This window comes from Schistosoma haematobium, chromosome 5 (genome assembly GCF_000699445.3).
Source record: "Schistosoma haematobium chromosome 5, whole genome shotgun sequence".
Classification (NCBI taxonomy): domain Eukaryota; kingdom Metazoa; phylum Platyhelminthes; class Trematoda; order Strigeidida; family Schistosomatidae; genus Schistosoma; species Schistosoma haematobium.
Window position 1 is genome coordinate 6,492,091 of NC_067200.1, and position 18,865 is coordinate 6,510,955.

An 18,865-nucleotide genomic window follows, 5' to 3' on the forward strand; every position below is an offset into this window, starting at 1 on the left:
TTTGCGAGTGTCGATGATCAGATTGTGGTGTTGTAGAAGGTCCATACCAATGATTGGCATAGAAACATCTGCAACAACGAAAATCCAGTGGATGGGTTTGCGTAAACCCACGTTAAGGTAAACGTACCTTTTGCCATACGTAGCGATCGGTTTTCCGTTTGCCGCCTGTAAGTTTAGAGCCGAATCTTGAAGCCGATCGTTGGGATTCGCTGGGAGAACGCTAACGTCTGCGCCAGTATCGACGAGGTAGCGAACTCTCGTTGTCACATCTGTGACGTATAACAGACGGCTATGTTCGCCGGCTACGGTTGCCGTTAACGCGTGCCGGCTTGGAAGTTTCTCGAACTGTTTTTCGAATCAGTCGGTTTCGTGTTGGGAAAATTGCAGGGCTTTCTGCAATTTCTGGAAAACTTTCCATACTGGTTATGATACCAGCACCAGTCGGGGTTATCTGTCTCTCGTGGTCTAGAGACAGATCGCTTACGAGAAATGCTTCTACGTGGTGTGCGCGATCTCTTACGGTCGGTACGAAGACTAAGATAACGCGTGAGTGTGTGACATAAGTCGGTTATATCATTCTGAGTCGTGTGAGGCTTTTCTTTGACTGAAAATACCTCTGTAGTAGACGATTTCGTAATTTCTAGAATGCGGTCGGCAGATGCAGCTAGCTCGTCTAGGGCGTTGTTCTGGAACGAGACCAGAACTGCTTGCACCTGTTGGGGAAGTTTTGACAAGAAGAGTTGTTTGAATAGACCTTCATCGAAAGTTCTTGGGCCTATAATCTCTCATCCGTTGCAACATGTCTGTCGCAGAACCGTGTTGCAGGTCGATGTTATTGAAGAGTTCATCTAACCTTTGTCGATCGGTTAGGTCTCCTCGTTTAAGAATCGAGCGTTTTAAGATTTCGTAAGGATCGGAAACATCACTAGTAAACATGCTAGGTGTTACGTACCTGTTGAATTCGCGCGGTAGTGCCTTGACTACTGCGAGGAATTGTGCACGTGTGTCGATCACGCCGTGCTCGTGGAAGTCGGCTTCTGCGTAGCAAAACCAGGCTTCGATGTTGTCGGGCCAGAAAGGCATCAGTTGAAACGAAGGCGGAGACAAAGTCTTAAGCTTGAGTACTTTAGGTGTCTGTTCAGTCATGATGAAGTATGAATTATGATAATAACGAGGGGAAAATATATATATCCAGGAAAAAACACGAAAAAAAAATCACAATGTTTAAAAAAAAGTAAAAAAATAAGACAATGATATATAAAAATCCCAAAAAGGAACAGACTCACAGTTGCAATAAGGTGTACCAGATCACGACGGTCTCACCAATGATGATGTCACAGGTATTCAGTGTTTGACAAACGCTTCTACTAGTAACACCTTCTAATGTATTTCGTTCCCACCCAGAGAAATCAAAAGACAGAGTCGAGGAGATCGGAAGAGTATATTTGGCGACGACCAATATATCGGAATTCTCTGATCTAATCTGGCTAGTGATTGCGGTTGATGTTGAGCACGGCGTTACCACACGTGATCTGGTGCGGATGCATGACCGAGCGCCTTCAGCTAGATGAGTCCACTAAAACATACGGTCAGCATCCAATGTCGAAAACTTACAGAGCTATTTATTTTAGGGATTTATTTACCGCTACAATTGTATTGGATTTTCTCAGTCCATTCTGTTACACACAGACTATAGTTAAAGATGAACAGTTATTTTGAATTTGCAGTTACGTCTAGTGACGTAGTCGAAAGAGTGAATACAGAAGTCTGGAAGATGGCTTAAACATGAGTCAGGTAATCATTCAGTTAATATGTCCTGGAAATCAGTGTCTCTTATGCAGTTGGACAATCGGTAATACCATTTTCGCCACTCATAGTTTTGTCAACTACTTGATTTCTAGCCAACAATATGTAAAAAGCATCCTTTTTTTACCAGTTAATGACTTAAAAATCTTAAAGTACATTGCTAATGCCTCAGTGATTTTGAAGGTCACTGGTAGGACGTTTTCAATTGTTGACGTGGTCATTGATTTGAAATTTGAATACGGTAGGAAGTTATCCTGCAGTGTCGTACTTCGTTATGTCTACCATATTTCCGGTTTTTCTTACTTCAAATTCCCCATTAAGGCCCTCATTTTAAATCCATCGCTCTGGTTTCTGTCAGTCACTTCGAATGCCTTAAGAATCTTGCATTCACGATCAAGTAATTTACCAATTATCATATTGATTGGTATTTAGTTTAGAGGGAAAATATGAACTATCAGAGGTTCTTATCATGGTCACTTATTACTTTGGGATGTGATTGTTGTTAATTTAATGGTCATTACTTGCTCACAATAGTGTAGCTATAGCTACATATGTAATGCTGAGTTTGTTCGCGGATTCGTTTTTCGAAATATTCTATAGTCCTGTTTCTGTATTCAAAATAAAATTTAAACTGTCCAACGATTATAAAGTGGAAATGTAATCAAGTGTTTAAGATATGGGTAATTCCTGACTTATATTGGACTATTAATCTGTATATTTGGATTAATAAGGAAAAACAAAATGCGTCTTGGTTGATAGTTTTATAGCTACTCTGAATACTATATCGTCGTTTTTTTCAGGACAGTTCATAGTCACTGTCACTACCTGGCATAATGATAACCCGTAATGTATTACAATGGAAATCTTTGTTAGGATTTACCTAGAGCACTCACAATATTAGTTATCTGAATGTTAACTGGGTTCTACTCATAAGTGAGTTGAGACCGACCGAGACATTACATATTAAGGTTCATCTGTGGTGTCGTAACTGCATCCGTAGCCGGTCAGGAGTTCATGGGGTGCTTAGTCAGCTCTGTCAAATCACACCCTTAGAGTTAAGTCTAAGTAGTCTTTGTCATTCAGCGGTCTGTTATTTGGTAATAAACGTCAGTACCAATTTCTTGGTTACTATATTAAGTTGTCGGCACAAAATATGCAACAATGCATTGCATGCTTGTCCTATATCCATTTGGCCTGTGAATGTCCAAAGAATAATGTATGAGTTCTTTAACAGTGATGAGCTGTCATTTATGTCTATCTAATAACTAGTTTTGCTCTTATAAATTTCTTTCGAACATAATACATTTGGTACTTGGTTCCAACTCCCATAACTTTTGTTTCTACAAAGTACAGACAAGAAAAAAGGTATTGTAGACGCCACAATAGTTCCTGCAGATGTCTTTTTTAGTAATTATTTTCATGAATATTTTGTAAATATATCAAAGCACATGAGTTGATGGTAACCTAGATCTCACCATGTGAAGGGAAAACATTCACTCCATAATATACAAAAAGGTGACATCACTTTACCACAGACAGTCAAAATCGAGTGACCCTTTTTTCTCTTTCCAAATACATCTCACTGGATTATACTCCTTAAATAACATCTTCAAACCCTAATTTTTCTGATTACTGCTTACAATTTTCCTACCTCTACCAATATGGGATTTGAATCGACAACTGCATCTCTGTGATAATCACAGAGGAATCAGTTTGACTAATATAGTGTATAAAATATTAGCTTCAATGATACTTCGACGCCTAACCAAAGCTCGTGAAGAACAGACTAGAGAAAATCAGGCTGGTTTTCGACCTGGACGTGGTTGTATAGACCAGATATTCACACTACGTCAGGTCCTAGAACACAGACACACATTCAGACGCCCCACAATGGTAGTATTTCTCGACCTTAAGGCGGCATTCGACTCTGTTGATAGTGAGGTTCTATGACAGTGTTTGTCACTGAAAGGAGTACCAAAGAAGTACATTAACCTTGTAAAGGCTCTCTAATCGAACACAACTGGTAGAGTGAGAGCTTATGGCGAACTGTCATCAGAATTGATTACCTCAAGTGGTGTTCGTCAGGGCTGTCCACTCTCTCCATTCTTGTTTAACTTGGTCGTCGACGTGCTTTTAGAGATGACGCTTTCCCCATCTGACTTTTCAGGGGTTGAACTTCTACCAGGAGATTCACTTGTTGACTTGGAATATGCCGATGACATAGTTCTATTTGGTGAAGACGCTGACAAAATGCAGAGTCTTCTGACCACTCTAAGCAACAATGCAAACATGTTCGGCATGCGAGTCTCCCCCTCGAAATGCAAAATTTTGCTTCAGGATTGGGTTGCATCGGCACCCGAACTAATGATAGGGAGTGAAGTAATTGAGTGTGTCGACCGCTTCATTTATCTTGGAAGTCTCATCAGCCCTTGTGGTCTGGTGTGTGACGAAATCTCAGCACGGATACTGAAGGCTCGACTAGCTTTTGCCAACCTGCGTCACTTATGGAGTAGGCAAGATATCCGTTTACCAACCAAAGGACGTGTTTACTGCGCAGCAGTTCGTTCTGTCGTACTTTACGGCAGTGAAACGTGGCCGGTAAGAGTAGAGGATATTCCTAGGCTACTAGTATTCGATCATAGATGTCTTCGAAACATTGCTCGTATATCCTGTAACCATCGAGTAAGTAATGCAGTTGTTAGGAAACAGGTACTAAGTAAGGATGGCAAATCAATTGATGACGTAGTGAAACTTCAGCAGTTGAGATGGCTGGGACATGTGTTACGTATGCCCAACCACCGACTGCCTCGATGTGCTGTTTTGTTGTATAGGAGTAGATTGGAAGAAAGCTAGGGCGGCCACACCAAAACATGGCACAAATCGATGAAGTCACTGACAAGTGGACTGAGTCATGTTGGTAGGTGTGGACTACCTGGTTGGGGATCGCGAGATGATATCAACCGATGGTTAGAGACCCTGAATTACATACCTCAAAATCGTTTGCAATGGCGCAGATGCATCCACTCTTTGTGTTCTCCCAAATTCTAATCTTCTGAATTCTTTATGTCCCTTTTCTTTTGTCTTTCCAAATTTATTTCACTGGATTATACTCCTTAAATAACATCTTCAAACCCTAATTTTTCTGATTACTGCTTATAATTTTCCTACCTCTACCAATATGGGATTTGAATCAACAACTGTATCTCTGTGCTAATGTGGTATGTCGACTCGAACTGATGTACGTAAGTACGTACGAAGTCCTACGTTGTTACTGACTGACTGACTGACGTTGCATGAGGGGCAAATCAAATGACTGATTCACAGTTGTGCTTGCTTATTTTCGTATGATGTACCAAACAACACGAAGCGTTTATAAACAACCAACCAAAAAATATTTTTATTCGTCATTATTTGCATTAAGAAACTCACTCCAACTGTCATAATTCGATTATCTTTAACTGATATGTTCTATTTAACAAACAGCATACCAAATCTCTTACAAATTATTCTATAATGCGAAGAAGACAACTCGTTTCAACCAGTTTAACAGGTGAATTTGTACACTTTATACACTATATCAGTCATTATAGTGTGGATAAACTCTAATCGTAGCTGTAACCTTGATGTGGTTATCGGGCTTAAAAATCGCAACGACCCAACCAAGCTACATTGGCTGGAACACGTGTTACTTTACGTCCGACCATCCCAAGCATATAGATTGGAGAGCAGTAAAATGAAACTCATAGTCTGAAGGCAACGTCTTACTTCTTATCATAGAGAGGTGTGACGACATCACTCTTTACCCCAGACAGTCAACATCTAAAGTTATCTTACCTTCCCACAACGGAAGGAGGCATCAGGAACGTCAACCGTGGAAACAAAACACACTACCTTGCCTCACGGATTCCCAAAATAGACAAACATCCTTGAAAAGTATGGAGCTAGCACTTCTAAAACTACTCACTAAAAGGTCGTGTTTGACCAGCTCCAATCAGTTATTGCTTAAGTAATTGCAATCACGCTTTCAAGTCACTAACGTCACTAAAAACCCGATTTCCCGATTTCAGGTCTCTCCAAAGGAGTATCTTTTTACGGTATGAAGTGACAACTTAACTACTAAGTTGTTATAGTTATATTTTTGGTCAAAATTTGTCAGCGCCTATTATTTTGTCTTTCAATAAGCAGATCTATCCAGGAAAAGTGTCTTCAAACATTTTAATTCCAGGCGTGTTAAATAAGTTTTTACTATGCAAGTAGAGTATAAATTCGATGTGGATTATGCCAAAAGTAACAGATCTAAGTGCAATAAATGCAGAGTTGAAATCGACCAAAATTCTCTGCGTATCGCCATGTTGGTACAAGCACCAAATTTCGACGGGAAAATCCCCAGATGGTTTCATTACGATTGTTTCTGGAAATCGAAAGCGCATGTTGAGAGTACTGCTGAGATTAAACATTTCGATTCCATTCGTTGGGAAGATCAAGAAAAAATTAGATCTGCAATCAATAGTGAAATCGGTTCTTTAAAGCCAACCAAAACCCGTAAATTCACTGTGAAGTTATCAGATGGGGATTTATCGTGTACTCATTGCCAGAAACCACTAAAGCATGTGAGTATTTAATTTGTGTGTAATGTTTGGAGAACGTCTTTATTAGTTTGTTATTTTTGTGTCGTTTTCTGCCAGTTGCAAGACGATTTATTTATTTAGTAAAAGGCCTGTTTCCAAGAAACTGAAGTCGCTTCAGAAGGATTTGTTGCTTTCGTCCATTTAGAAGTACTTGTTATATGGACTCACAAGTCTAATTTTCAGGCTTCATTGTCGATTATTTTTTGGGTTACTGTACACGTAGTGTTCATGTAATCAAGTAGAACTTTTAGAAGACTCAACTTTTTCTGACTTTTTCTCGGAATGTTTTAACTGTTACCGCTTTTTCTTTGTTTACTATGTTAAGCTTGTCTCTGTTTTGGTAATCGGGATCGACCAGGTAAATACTGAATTGTGTTTGTGACAGCAATAGTCACATTTATGGGTGACTCAATGTGTACGATAAGTATAATCTGAAGATGAAATCTTGCTTGTCTAACGTCCTCTCGTACTTCCCTATGATACTGCTTTGGGCAACAAGAATATAGGAAAACTATGAACGGGTATTATTGCCGTCAGAATTTATTTACTTACTCAATTTGTAACGGAGTCGTCTCAGGATTTATCATGGGGAAGTTTGAGATTTGTTGGAATGATGAACAGACTGCTGATAAGTGCTGCTTACGAGGTGGAATCTCTGGTATAAGTTCTCACAATTCTATCAACCCGTTCATCTTGTTAAAACCACACCAGCACTCGAAAGTGTGAATTTGTCGTTTTCACTGTTAAAGTGACATCAGTGATCACCTGCCCATATTCTTTCCATTTATTTCTATACATGGCTCCTCACTTATTGCAGTGAAAGTTTGGTGGTTGAGGTTTTCAACTGTAGGCCACCAAGTCCCAGGTTCTAATCCCCTTCCACCTACTTCGGTTTTCGCGACCGGGTAATATTCTTACGGTGTGGAATATACCCAATTACCTGGTGAATCAGTTTATTGAGGAAAACTACAATCCTAAATTGAAAGTTGTTTTCATGAAAAGCGAACGGTCTGATTATCCTAATGGTGCATCCAGCTCCTCAACTGACTAAAGTTGTCATATCAGTTAGTCAAAACCAGTTGTCCTCATATGCTTTACTTTTCGCCATAAAAGTCAGTATGATTACAGAAACGAGTTCCAAGTACTACCGAGCCCCCAAATGTCCTGGTACGGCCGAGAGTGGGTGGAGTCCGCTCTCCCTCTCGAAATGCTCTCACATGGCCACGCGTATATAGCCTCTGCCAGGGAAGTCCTACTCACTGCCTTCTCGTGGCGGTGGTGTTGTTTACGGAAATGAGAGGACGAAAAGCGTATGTCTGGCACTTTAACCGAATCGGTGGACACGGAGAGTCCACCTAGGGGAGTTGGAAAACCCCGATTCCAAACCAGTGGTGTAAATGGGGTCCAGCATCCTGAGGGAACAAATGGTGTATGGACTAATTATTTTTTACCGGCTATCATGGGACTGCATCTCCTTACGTTTCTCCACTGCCTTGTGGACCAGGCCTTAAGGTCGAATGTTCCAGGTGTGGCCCCTGAGAAAATCACTTGTTTTGGTTTGGGCACCCGGACAGTATCCCAGCCCTCATACAAATCGAATGATTCATGTAGCGCATATCTATTTGGTGCCTCCAATATCTATGTGTTCAAATAAATAAATGAATGAATAAATTACTGTATATCTTCAACTACTGGTTACAGTTTACATGCGCACATACACGAGGTAGGTTTATCTCTTTAGCATGAATCGAATCAATTAGTCATACACATTGGTTTGATCACTTCTACCTTTCTCCCAGCCTATACACAAATCATCCATCATTGCATGTAAAGATAGTCGGTAGTTGGGCATACGTACTACATCCCAATCGTTCTAGCCGATGAAAATCCAGTTTATCAACATCCACTTTACTTCTCCATTGTTATTATTGATCTATACCTCCCAAAAAAAGTATTCGATAAAAATCATCTCTATAACTGTATGGTCTAATTCAACATAATCGGGAAGTTTAATTGGCAATTAAATATATATTTAAAATTTACTCGAACTCTGTAATCAGTGTATATATTCAAATTCCACAGGAACGTCATACAGTATGTGAATCTGGGAAAAAGCCAACATTGATGTGTCACCTATCCTGTTTTCTTAAAAGTAATGAGTGTCCAGAGGATATTTCACAGTAAGTGATTAACAGTTTTTATCCTACTTTCAAAGTATCTATATTTTTTATGTTCGAGTGAATATAGATTTCAGTGAATTCATTTTCAGGCTGCGATACCAACTTACAAAATGCCTTGCATATTTTTGTTCATGTAAATATCAGCCACTCCACAATACAAGATAGTCTGCTTTAATAATGTTTGCTTCACTCGGTGTCCTTGACTTCTTTCATCTTACGTAATGATAATGGTAGTTAAAATGTACATTTATAGGTTTTTCATTAAACTTAGTTTCTGTGATAAGACACTAGTTGGCATAGTTGATACCTAACCAGTGATTCGGATGTTTTAACATGTAGCAAGGTACGGTTGTGTAACAGATTATATTATTCGTTTAGTTAGCCTGAGCCGAGCTGCTTGGCTTGATATTCCGCCTTGCAGTAGTGATGATGGCTTACATTAATTAATGTGGCTACACTCAGACTCTGTTTCACGAATGTTGTAGACAGAGGCCGATATGTAGCACACATATTGCTTTATGATTTTGTTAAACTGTAACATTCCTTAATGTCAGTCATGTTGATGATGTCTATGAGTTGGCACAACGTTGCAGTGTTTGTTGATGCTTTTGAGATTTCATGAAATGAGATCTCTTTTGTCCGTGTCATTGTTTCGTACGTTTGGTGCTTCGTGATCACTGATTTAGATAATTTCATGTGTAACAAGTTATATTATTCGTTTAGCTAGCCTGAGCCGAGCTGCTTGGCTTGATATTCCGCCTTGCAGTAGTGATGATGGCTTACATTAACTAATTTGGCTACACTCAGACTCTGTGTTTCACGAATGTTGTAGACAGAGGCCGATATGTAGCGTACATGTACTATGTGGTTTCTCGGCTTTATAATTCCTGAATGTCAAATATCTTGGCAAACAATAAATCGTTACATTATTGTGTGTCAAGTAATTGGTTCGCGTTTTTTATAGATATTTGTTATTTTCCGTGTTTTAGAAGAATAGTTTTGCATTAATTTATTCTCCGTCAATCAACTGTTCGTCTCCTTGTGTTTAAAGAATTTACCAAAGGTCTTTTAGCTAACAATCAAACTACTGTTTCTTGATTGTATCAATCTTAAAATCCTACAGTGGTAAACGAGGTGTTCTCGAGCACCTCTAAGGGCATGAGGGCAGTTATAACTTCCAGGTTCTCCATACCATAAAAAGATACTCCTTTGGAGAGACCTGAAATCGGGAAATCGGGTTTTTAGTGACGTTAGTGACTTGAAAGCGTGATTGCAATTACTTAAGCAATAACTGATTGGAGCTGGTCAAACACGACCTTTTAGTGAGTAGTTTTAGAAGTGCTAGCTCCATACTTTTCAAGGATGTTTGTCTATTTTGGGAATCCGTGAGGCAAGGTAGTGTGTTTTGTTTCCACGGTTGACGTTCCTGATGCCTCCTTCCGTTGTGGGAAGGTAAGATAACTTTAGATGTTGACTGTCTGGGGTAAAGAGTGATGTCGTCACACCTCTCTATGATAAGAAGTAAGACGTTGCCTTCAGACTATGAGTTTCATTTTACTGCTCTCCAATCTATATGCTTGGGATGGTCGGACGTAAAGTAACACGTGTTCCAGCCAATGTAGCTTGGTTGGGTCGTTGCGATTTTTAAGCCCGATAACCACATCAAGGTTACAGCTACGATTAGAGTTTATCCACACTATAATGACTGATATAGTGTATAAAGTGTACAAATTCACCTGTTAAACTGGTTGAAACGAGTTGTCTTCTTCGCATTATAGAATAATTTGTAAGAGATTTGGTATGCTGTTTGTTAAATAGAACATATCAGTTAAAGATAATCGAATTATGACAGTTGGAGTGAGTTTCTTAATGCAAATAATGACGAATAAAAATATTTTTGGTTGGTTGTTTATAAACGCTTCGTGTTGTTTGGTACATCATACGAAAATAAGCAAGCACAACTGTGAATCAGTCATTTGATTTGCCCCTCATGCAACGTCAGTCAGTCAGTCAGTAACAACGTAGGACTTCGTACGTACTTACGTACATCAGTTCGAGTCGACATACCACATTAGCACAGAGATACAGTTGTTGATTCAAATCCCATATTGGTAGAGGTAGGAAAATTATAAGCAGTAATCAGAAAAATTAGGGTTTGAAGATGTTATTTAAGGAGTATAATCCAGTGAAATAAATTTGGAAAGACAAAAGAAAAGGGACATAAAGAATTCAGAAGATTAGAATTTGGGAGAACACAAAGAGTGGATGCATCTGCGCCATTGCAAACGATTTTGAGGTATGTAATTCAGGGTCTCTAACCATCGGTTGATATCATCTCGCGATCCCCAACCAGGTAGTCCACACCTACCAACATGACTCAGTCCACTTGTCAGTGACTTCATCGATTTGTGCCATGTTTTGGTGTGGCCGCCCTAGCTTTCTTCCAATCTACTCCTATACAACAAAACAGCACATCGAGGCAGTCGGTGGTTGGGCATACGTAACACATGTCCCAGCCATCTCAACTGCTGAAGTTTCACTACGTCATCAATTGATTTGCCATCCTTACTTAGTACCTGTTTCCTAACAACTGCATTACTTACTCGATGGTTACAGGATATACGAGCAATGTTTCGAAGACATCTATGATCGAATACTAGTAGCCTAGGAATATCCTCTACTCTTACCGGCCACGTTTCACTGCCGTAAAGTACGACAGAACGAACTGCTGCGCAGTAAACACGTCCTTTGGTTGGTAAACGGATATCTTGCCTACTCCATAAGTGACGCAGGTTGGCAAAAGCTAGTCGAGCCTTCTGTATCCGTGCTGAGATTTCGTCACACACCAGACCACAAGGGCTGATGAGACTTCCAAGATAAATGAAGCGGTCGACACACTCAATTACTTCACTCCCTATCATTAGTTCGGGTGCCGATGCAACCCAATCCTGAAGCAAAATTTTGCATTTCGAGGGGGAGACTCGCATGCCGAACATGTTTGCATTGTTGCTTAGAGTGGTCAGAAGACTCTGCATTTTGTCAGCGTCTTCACCAAATAGAACTATGTCATCGGCATATTCCAAGTCAACAAGTGAATCTCCTGGTAGAAGTTCAACCCCTGAAAAGTCAGATGGGGAAAGCGTCATCTCTAAAAGCACGTCGACGACCAAGTTAAACAAGAATGGAGAGAGTGGACAGCCCTGACGAACACCACTTGAGGTAATCAATTCTGATGACAGTTCGCCATAAGCTCTCACTCTACCAGTTGTGTTCGATTAGAGAGCCTTTACAAGGTTAATGTACTTCTTTGGTACTCCTTTCAGTGACAAACACTGTCATAGAACCTCACTATCAACAGAGTCGAATGCCGCCTTAAGGTCGAGAAATACTACCATTGTGGGGCGTCTGAATGTGTGTCTGTGTTCTAGGACCTGACGTAGTGTGAATATCTGGTCTATACAACCACGTCCAGGTCGAAAACCAGCCTGATTTTCTCTAGTCTGTTCTTCACGAGCTTTGGTTAGGCGTCGAAGTATCATTGAAGCTAATATTTTATACACTATATTAGTCAAACTGATTCCTTTGTGATTGTCACAAGAGGACTTTTGTCCTTTCTTGTAGACTGGCACAATCAGTGATTGAGACCAGTCAGATGGGATTACGTCCAGTTCCCAGATTCTACCTAAGACCTCAGTTAATCTGACTGCTAATACTGGACTGCCATCCTTAAAACTCTCAGTAGTAAACCTGTCAATGCCTGCTGCTCATCCTCGCTTCAGATTTCCCATGGCTTTTCAACTTCGTAAAGAGTTGGAGAACCTACATTAACTTGCCATTCAGGTTGACTGGAGATCATGGGAAACCGAAGTGTGGCTGAAGGTCAGTTGAACTGACCCCTAAAGTGTTCTGCCCATCGATCCAATCTCCTGGATTGAGAATGAATAATTTGTCCATCTTTCTCTGAGAGTGTTTCGCTAACTGTCGAGTTCCTAATACCGGTTTGTTTAACAAGTCTGAACAATTGTCTGCTATTACCTATTGCCGCTGCCTTTCCCATCTCTCTTGCTTTCGTTACCCACCACTGTTCGCGATCATTGCGTAGGCTTCTTGTCAGCTTGCGCTTAAGCTGACTCCGCTCTTCATTATGTTCAGAGTCAGGTGGAATGAGTTTCCGAGCATCTATCAATGCGATAGATGCTGCTGAGATCCAGTGTTTCTCCCTAACCTTGTGGTTTACCTTACAAACAGATATCACTGCCGTTTTCACAGCTTTTCGGATATCATTCCATGCTGTCTCGGGGTGGGCATCACAACATGGCCGCCTAACTGTTTTCCTAGTTGTTCCTGAAATATACTCTTAGCTTGACTATCATAAAGTAGGCCCCTAAGAGGTTTCCTTGCAGCGTCTTTCCTACGTCCAGTAAGACGCAAGCAAATACGCGCTCGCACTAGAGCATGATCTGAATCTAGGCATGTGCTCCAGAATGAGTGACAGTCTTCTATCGAGCCCCTCCATCGGTGGCTGATAGCGATGTGATCTATTTGGGTCCAACGTTGGGACGAACTAGGGGTCTCCATGTTAAAAGATGTTTTTCCTTATGCTTAAAGTTAGTATTTGCAAGGAACAGGCGGTTATCTGAGCATAGCTGCAACAGACGGTCACCATTATCTGTTCTTTGAGCCACGACATCATAAGATCCATCCAGGTGTCTTTCCCTTTCGCTTAGTTTACCTACTTGAGCATTAAAGTCACCGGCCACTATTACTACATCCGAGCGCTTAGCTTTTCGGAGAAGATCGGAAAGCTTTTTGTAAAACTCATCTTTTACATCATCTGAACTGCAGTCAGTGGGAGAGTAGGCAGAGACGACGAAGAGGCAACGACGAGTGTCCCTATCTTTCCGAGTCCTTATTGTTCCGTTCAGTCGGACAGCGCACAAACGACTGTCTACTGGGATCCACTTTAAGAGAGCTAGTTCAGCCATAGGAATCAATGCTATACCTACGTCAGTGAGGTCACGAGAGGCAGCATCAGGGCTTCCAGATACATGAAGCGTAAGTCGAGTTGGTTCGTTACTTTGACATGGCGAGGTCAAATGAATGACACTACTGGATCCTGTGTGCGCGTTTTGGAGACGCAGCACACATCGATGGTGCGAGATTCTAAATTCCTAGCTAAGGAAGGTTGTCCTATTTGGTACAGTGTTCGGACGTTGAAAGATCCTACGTGTAGTTTAGAGCATGGTTTCAGGAGACCAGAAATAACGTTCCGCGTACTCGAATCGTTTGCCCTAGCGGTGCGAGGTGATAAAGGGACGTGAGAAGGGTTAGTCGTGGAGACAAGAGATTTGTTTGGAGGTGTAGGAGGGATTTGAATGTGATCGACTTGGCCTCGTGTGTTGTTACGGGTATGAGGGCTGATATCACTTCCCGGCTGCCCACACCGTGGAAGGGTATTTCTTGAGGAACCTGAAAAAGAAGTCGGATTAGTGTTGGTCTTAACGACCTGGAAGCGCGACCGCAGAGCCCAAGGGACAACTACTTGAGGCCGGTCGCTCACAGTCTTTTTGTGGGAGTTTTGTAATGTGTCAGCTCCGTTCTTCAAAGGGCCTTACCGACGGAGGCGGAGATCCGTGAGGTAAGGTGAGGTGTGACATTTTTAGGGTCGACCTTTTCTAAACCCTTCCTTCCTTGTGAGAGGGCAGCATCGCTGCAGATGCTGGTTGTCCGAGGGAAACACCTTACTGCTGTCACACCCCTCTACAGTCAGCAGTACGACTTCGCCCTCAGACCTTGAGTTACTGCTTTTAGTCTTACCGTTCTCCAATCAACCTGCCTGGCATGGTAGAACCTACAGAAACATATGTTCCAGCCAATATAGCTCGGTTGGGTCGTCACGATAGGCAAACCCGACCACCACGTCAAGGTAGCAGCTACGGTCGTGAAACCGGGCTGGTGGGTGCGTAAGACTCACCTTGGGGAGTTGGAAAACTGATTTCAAAGCAATATTGTGTATAGCTCTAGTATCTTTAAAGAATGAATGGCGTATGTAACCATTTTCGTTACTGGCTACTATGTAATATCGTCTCCAGACGTTGTTCTACTCCCTTGTGGATTAAATTCTTAGGTCAGATGCCCTTGGTGTGGTCTCTCAAATAGACCACCTGTTTCAGTTTAAACGCCTGAGCAGTTTCTCAGCTCGCACACAAATATTATGTAGTGCATACTATTCATTGTGTGTATTAAATAGATAAAAATACTGACTTAACCAATAAAGTATTCTGCTGTTTCCTCTTAGTTTTTCTACTTCACTTTTATGTTTCGCTAATTTCGTTTTACGTAAAATATTGTGGTCGAAATCGCATATATTTTCCGTTGATTGTGTTTTTCTCGTTTACATCCATTCTAGACTGATAGGTTTTCGTAAATTGTCAACTGTCGATCAGGATGCAGTTGTTTTGGCATTTCGTGAAAACTCAAAGTATGCTATTTATATACACCTATAATGCTAATTATTTCTTTATGATCGTGTTTTTAATATTCACATTGTTGTATATAATCTTACCAACTTGACATAATTTTTACCATATTTCTGCTTGTTAGTAAATTATTTCATTTATTCCCCGGCGGGGCTTATGTATATATAAAAAGTGGTGTTTGTAACCCTTTTCTGTCCTTATGAAATCACTTGATAAACAAATGCGTCCCCCTCGAAAAAGCACTACACTCTTGTACGTCTGATGTGTCATATGTACAATTAAAAAGTGTTTAGACAGATCAATTACCATGTGTCCAGGTAGCATAAAAATATAACGTGTATTTTAATAATGTTTAATGAAATCTATTTTCTGACTCAAATTGAGTTTTATCAATTGTGAATTTAAGTGTATATAGGTAGATGAATTCAAGATGAGTTGAATGGACTGTAATACTGGTAGTAAAATTTGGTGGACTGAAATTTGATGCCTTTTAATAATCTTACCCATGTACTAGCGTTACTGGAGGGCGCGCTCATGGGAAGATCTCTTGACATCAATTACTCATGACTTTTTTGTAATTGTTGTTGGTTTCATGGTATTATTCCTTACTTTCTGAAACCTTGATATCTCAGCGGAAAATCACTATGGCAAAATGTATGATACTTTGTGTATCGTTCTTTGATTTTTTGCCTCTTACTCTGCAAAATTACGAGTAAAATCTTAATCTCTTACTTGAAACACTACTTTTAGTCATATTGCTTTCCAGTTGACATGAGTATCCTAGTTATTCCGGCTTATTTGGGACATCAAAATAGTGAAAATTAACCACTACGTCAAGGTGACAATACAATAAAATGTGTAGTCTTTAGGAAAGCATATGTTTTCAAACCATTTGAAAAGAAAACCACTGGTTCAGGATGTAAAATCGCAGCAATAACTATTGAGTATCAGTATTTTGTACCCACTAATGGTTAAGTTCGAGAGCTGATTCCCGGAGTTCTAATGGGAAACAATGACCACATCGGGTGTAAGACAGTTACCCACAAATAGCACTGGAAGGTAGTTAGGCCCTATTGTCAATTGACTGAAGTTAAAAATGTAAGTCATTGCATACTAACCCAGTGGTCTTAAAAATGAAGTGCTCGTCACAAAGTCCTGTGTTCGATCTCCATTTGGTTAATATTTGCGTACCGCTGAGGAGTTTTGCACTGTAAAGAAGTGGATGTCCAGTTCTTGCTGCTTTCCAATGGTCAGTTAACGTTGTAGACTCTGAAACTCAATAACCTTTACGAACCGCTCACATTAATTATTATTAGAAAGATAGGAATGTACGTAAAAACTGTTTTGCCAAATTATTATTCATGCAACCTTCAGTGTTCTCAGTATTCTAATGTAGGGAGCGACTTACATCACATGCAGCTGAGTTAAATTGGATTCGACCAACCAACTATGTAATTCGAGTATTAGTTGATTCACTAAGTTTACCACTTTTTATTCACCTCATAACGCGGTGTGGTGTTTCTAATACCAATATTGTATATATTTTCATTTGTATTACATATTTTTCTGTATCTATATGTTAAGGGAAAATCGTAAACGTCCTGGACAGCAAACTGAACAAGATTCAAAATTGAAAAAACCTAAATTAAATGGAGATGTTGAACAGGTTAGTGAGTGAGTGAGTGAATAAATCAATGAATTGACTATACTTTTATTTAATCAATACGATTACTACTGATTTAATATAAGTTTTACTAGTACAGATTCATTAACTTGGCAGTGAGTCACATTTACTGTATAAGGGTTAAAGATATTAACTGGTTGCACAAAACGAAGTAAATCAAACGGAGTTGTAATTTGCAGCCTTCAATTTAGACACCAACTCTCTCTCTCTCTCTCTCTCTCTATATATATATATATATATATATATATATATATATATATATATATATATATATTGACAAATGCTTATTGTTTTATTGTATCCCAGGATGAATTACGTAAACAAAATAAATTATTATGGAGTTTAAGAGATAAACTAGAAAGTCAAGTATCCAAAGAAGCATTAATTGGTTTATTGGAATACAATAAACAACATGTTCCATCTGGATTATCTCGTTTATTGGATGCAGTTGCTGACGCTATGATATTCGGTGCTCTACAATATTGTCCTAGTTGTAAAAATGGACCATTACATTATAGTAATGGACAGTTTAAATGTAGTGCTATGGCAACTGAATGGGTTCAATGCCTTTATTATACACGGACACCTGATCGAAGAAAGTTTAAAATACCTGAGGAATATCATGATGTTGATTTTTTGTAAGTTTATTATTTTGATTGATGGTATAAACAATCCAATAGTCAAATTTGATTTCTACATCTTAAAAAGTAAATTCACGTAACAGCATTGTAAAATATAATCTGTAATCCATGTATTGTGTAGTATGGCTTTGGATGTCTTACATATGTTACAAAGTGACTGAGATACAATTAGAATTCACTTGAACTAGAATTTGGGCTTTCTCATTTTAACGTTATGTTATGCCATTTTGAAATGTGTCATCAAAGTAACGTACACATCAGTGAGGTTGATTTATCCGCACCGACAAATATTTGTTCCAGGTTTCGACATTATCTGTCACTGTAGGTTATGTATGATCAATCTTCATATTGTAAGATCCAAGGTTGTTTTTATGTCGATCTTGAGCTACCTTTGGCACCATGGCAACGATATTCTGTAACATCAGTTCCGTTTTAAACCCATCAAACTCATAGTCATTAAGTAACCAGTCATATTTACAATACAACCAACGTAATATCTGCACAAGTAAGAAGGGAAAGGGGTCGCATTTTACGATAAAACTATTAACATTCTTGGTGTAAAAATCTTATTACAGAGAACATCTGTGTAGATAAATAGCTAAATAATAAAGTATCAAAAGCTAAGAATGAAATATAATAAGTGATTCAGCAATTAAAAACGGAAGGAACAGTAGATCAATTCCCTTTAAAAAAGCTATTATTATGTAATATGTAGATACGAACAAACAGATTTCGATGTGTTGAGTGGTTAGTGGTGATTTACAGGAAGCCCATAATCACGCTACTTGATACTCATCAGAAGGAACCTATCTACAGTTTTTGGTAGAGTTTTGTTCTCTGAGCTAGTTGGCTTGGTCATGGAGCTTTCATCGTTATTCTGAAAGACATCATCAGCACAAGCTGCAGGTAGAAGTGAAGTGTTCGAATTTCTCCACATAGGGGCTCCCAAGTGCCTCGGTACGGCTGAAGGTCGGGAGAGTTAGATCTCCTTCTCGAAATGCTCTCACATGGCCACGCGTATACAGCCACTGCCAGGGAAGTCCTACTCACTACCTTCTTGTTCAAGAGGGCGAGGATACACTTGCGGCGCGGAAAAATGAACAAAAATATCTAAAGACTATCTTTTGAAGAACAGCTACCCAATCAACTTCACCAAAAAATATCAACCAAACGCATCAGCAGAAACAAAATCAAGTATAGAAAACAACAAATGAATCATCCTACCATATATAAAAGACATCAGAAATAACAACGACGTTGTTGAAGCCTTTTGGAATAGGTGTAGCACACAAACCAACAAAATCTCTCTAGTCAATCCTACGCAAACCAAAGGCCGAAATGACAAAGGAAGAAAAGCCGAACATCATCTACAAAATAAATTGTTCCAACTGCGAAAAACACTACAATGGACAACACTCTCTTCATCTTCACCTGCACGAACACGAAT

General features: G+C 39.7%; 1 protein-coding gene across 3 annotated transcripts in view; it reads left to right on the forward strand.

Annotated features, from left to right (window-relative positions):
• Nucleotides 1–1,985: 1,985 nt before the first annotated feature.
• PARP1_1 (Poly [ADP-ribose] polymerase 1) overlaps nucleotides 1,986–18,865 on the forward strand; it is a 40,425-nt gene continuing 23,545 nt past the window's right edge. The window contains exons 1-6 of one of the 3 annotated variants that reach the window (XM_051217382.1): nucleotides 1,986–2,047; nucleotides 5,874–6,416; nucleotides 8,517–8,614; nucleotides 15,024–15,095; nucleotides 16,678–16,759; nucleotides 17,084–17,415. Coding sequence is in view for 1 of the 3 variants with exons in the window: in XM_051217381.1 (XP_051064775.1) it covers nucleotides 6,054–6,416; nucleotides 8,517–8,614; nucleotides 15,024–15,095; nucleotides 16,678–16,759; nucleotides 17,084–17,415 (947 nt within the window). In the remaining 2 variants the exon portion in view is untranslated. Of the gene's footprint in view, nucleotides 6,417–8,516; nucleotides 8,615–15,023; nucleotides 15,096–16,677; nucleotides 16,760–17,083; nucleotides 17,416–18,865 lie in introns of all 3 variants that reach the window. The other 2 variants (XM_051217381.1, XM_051217380.1) reach the window with 2 other exon arrangements.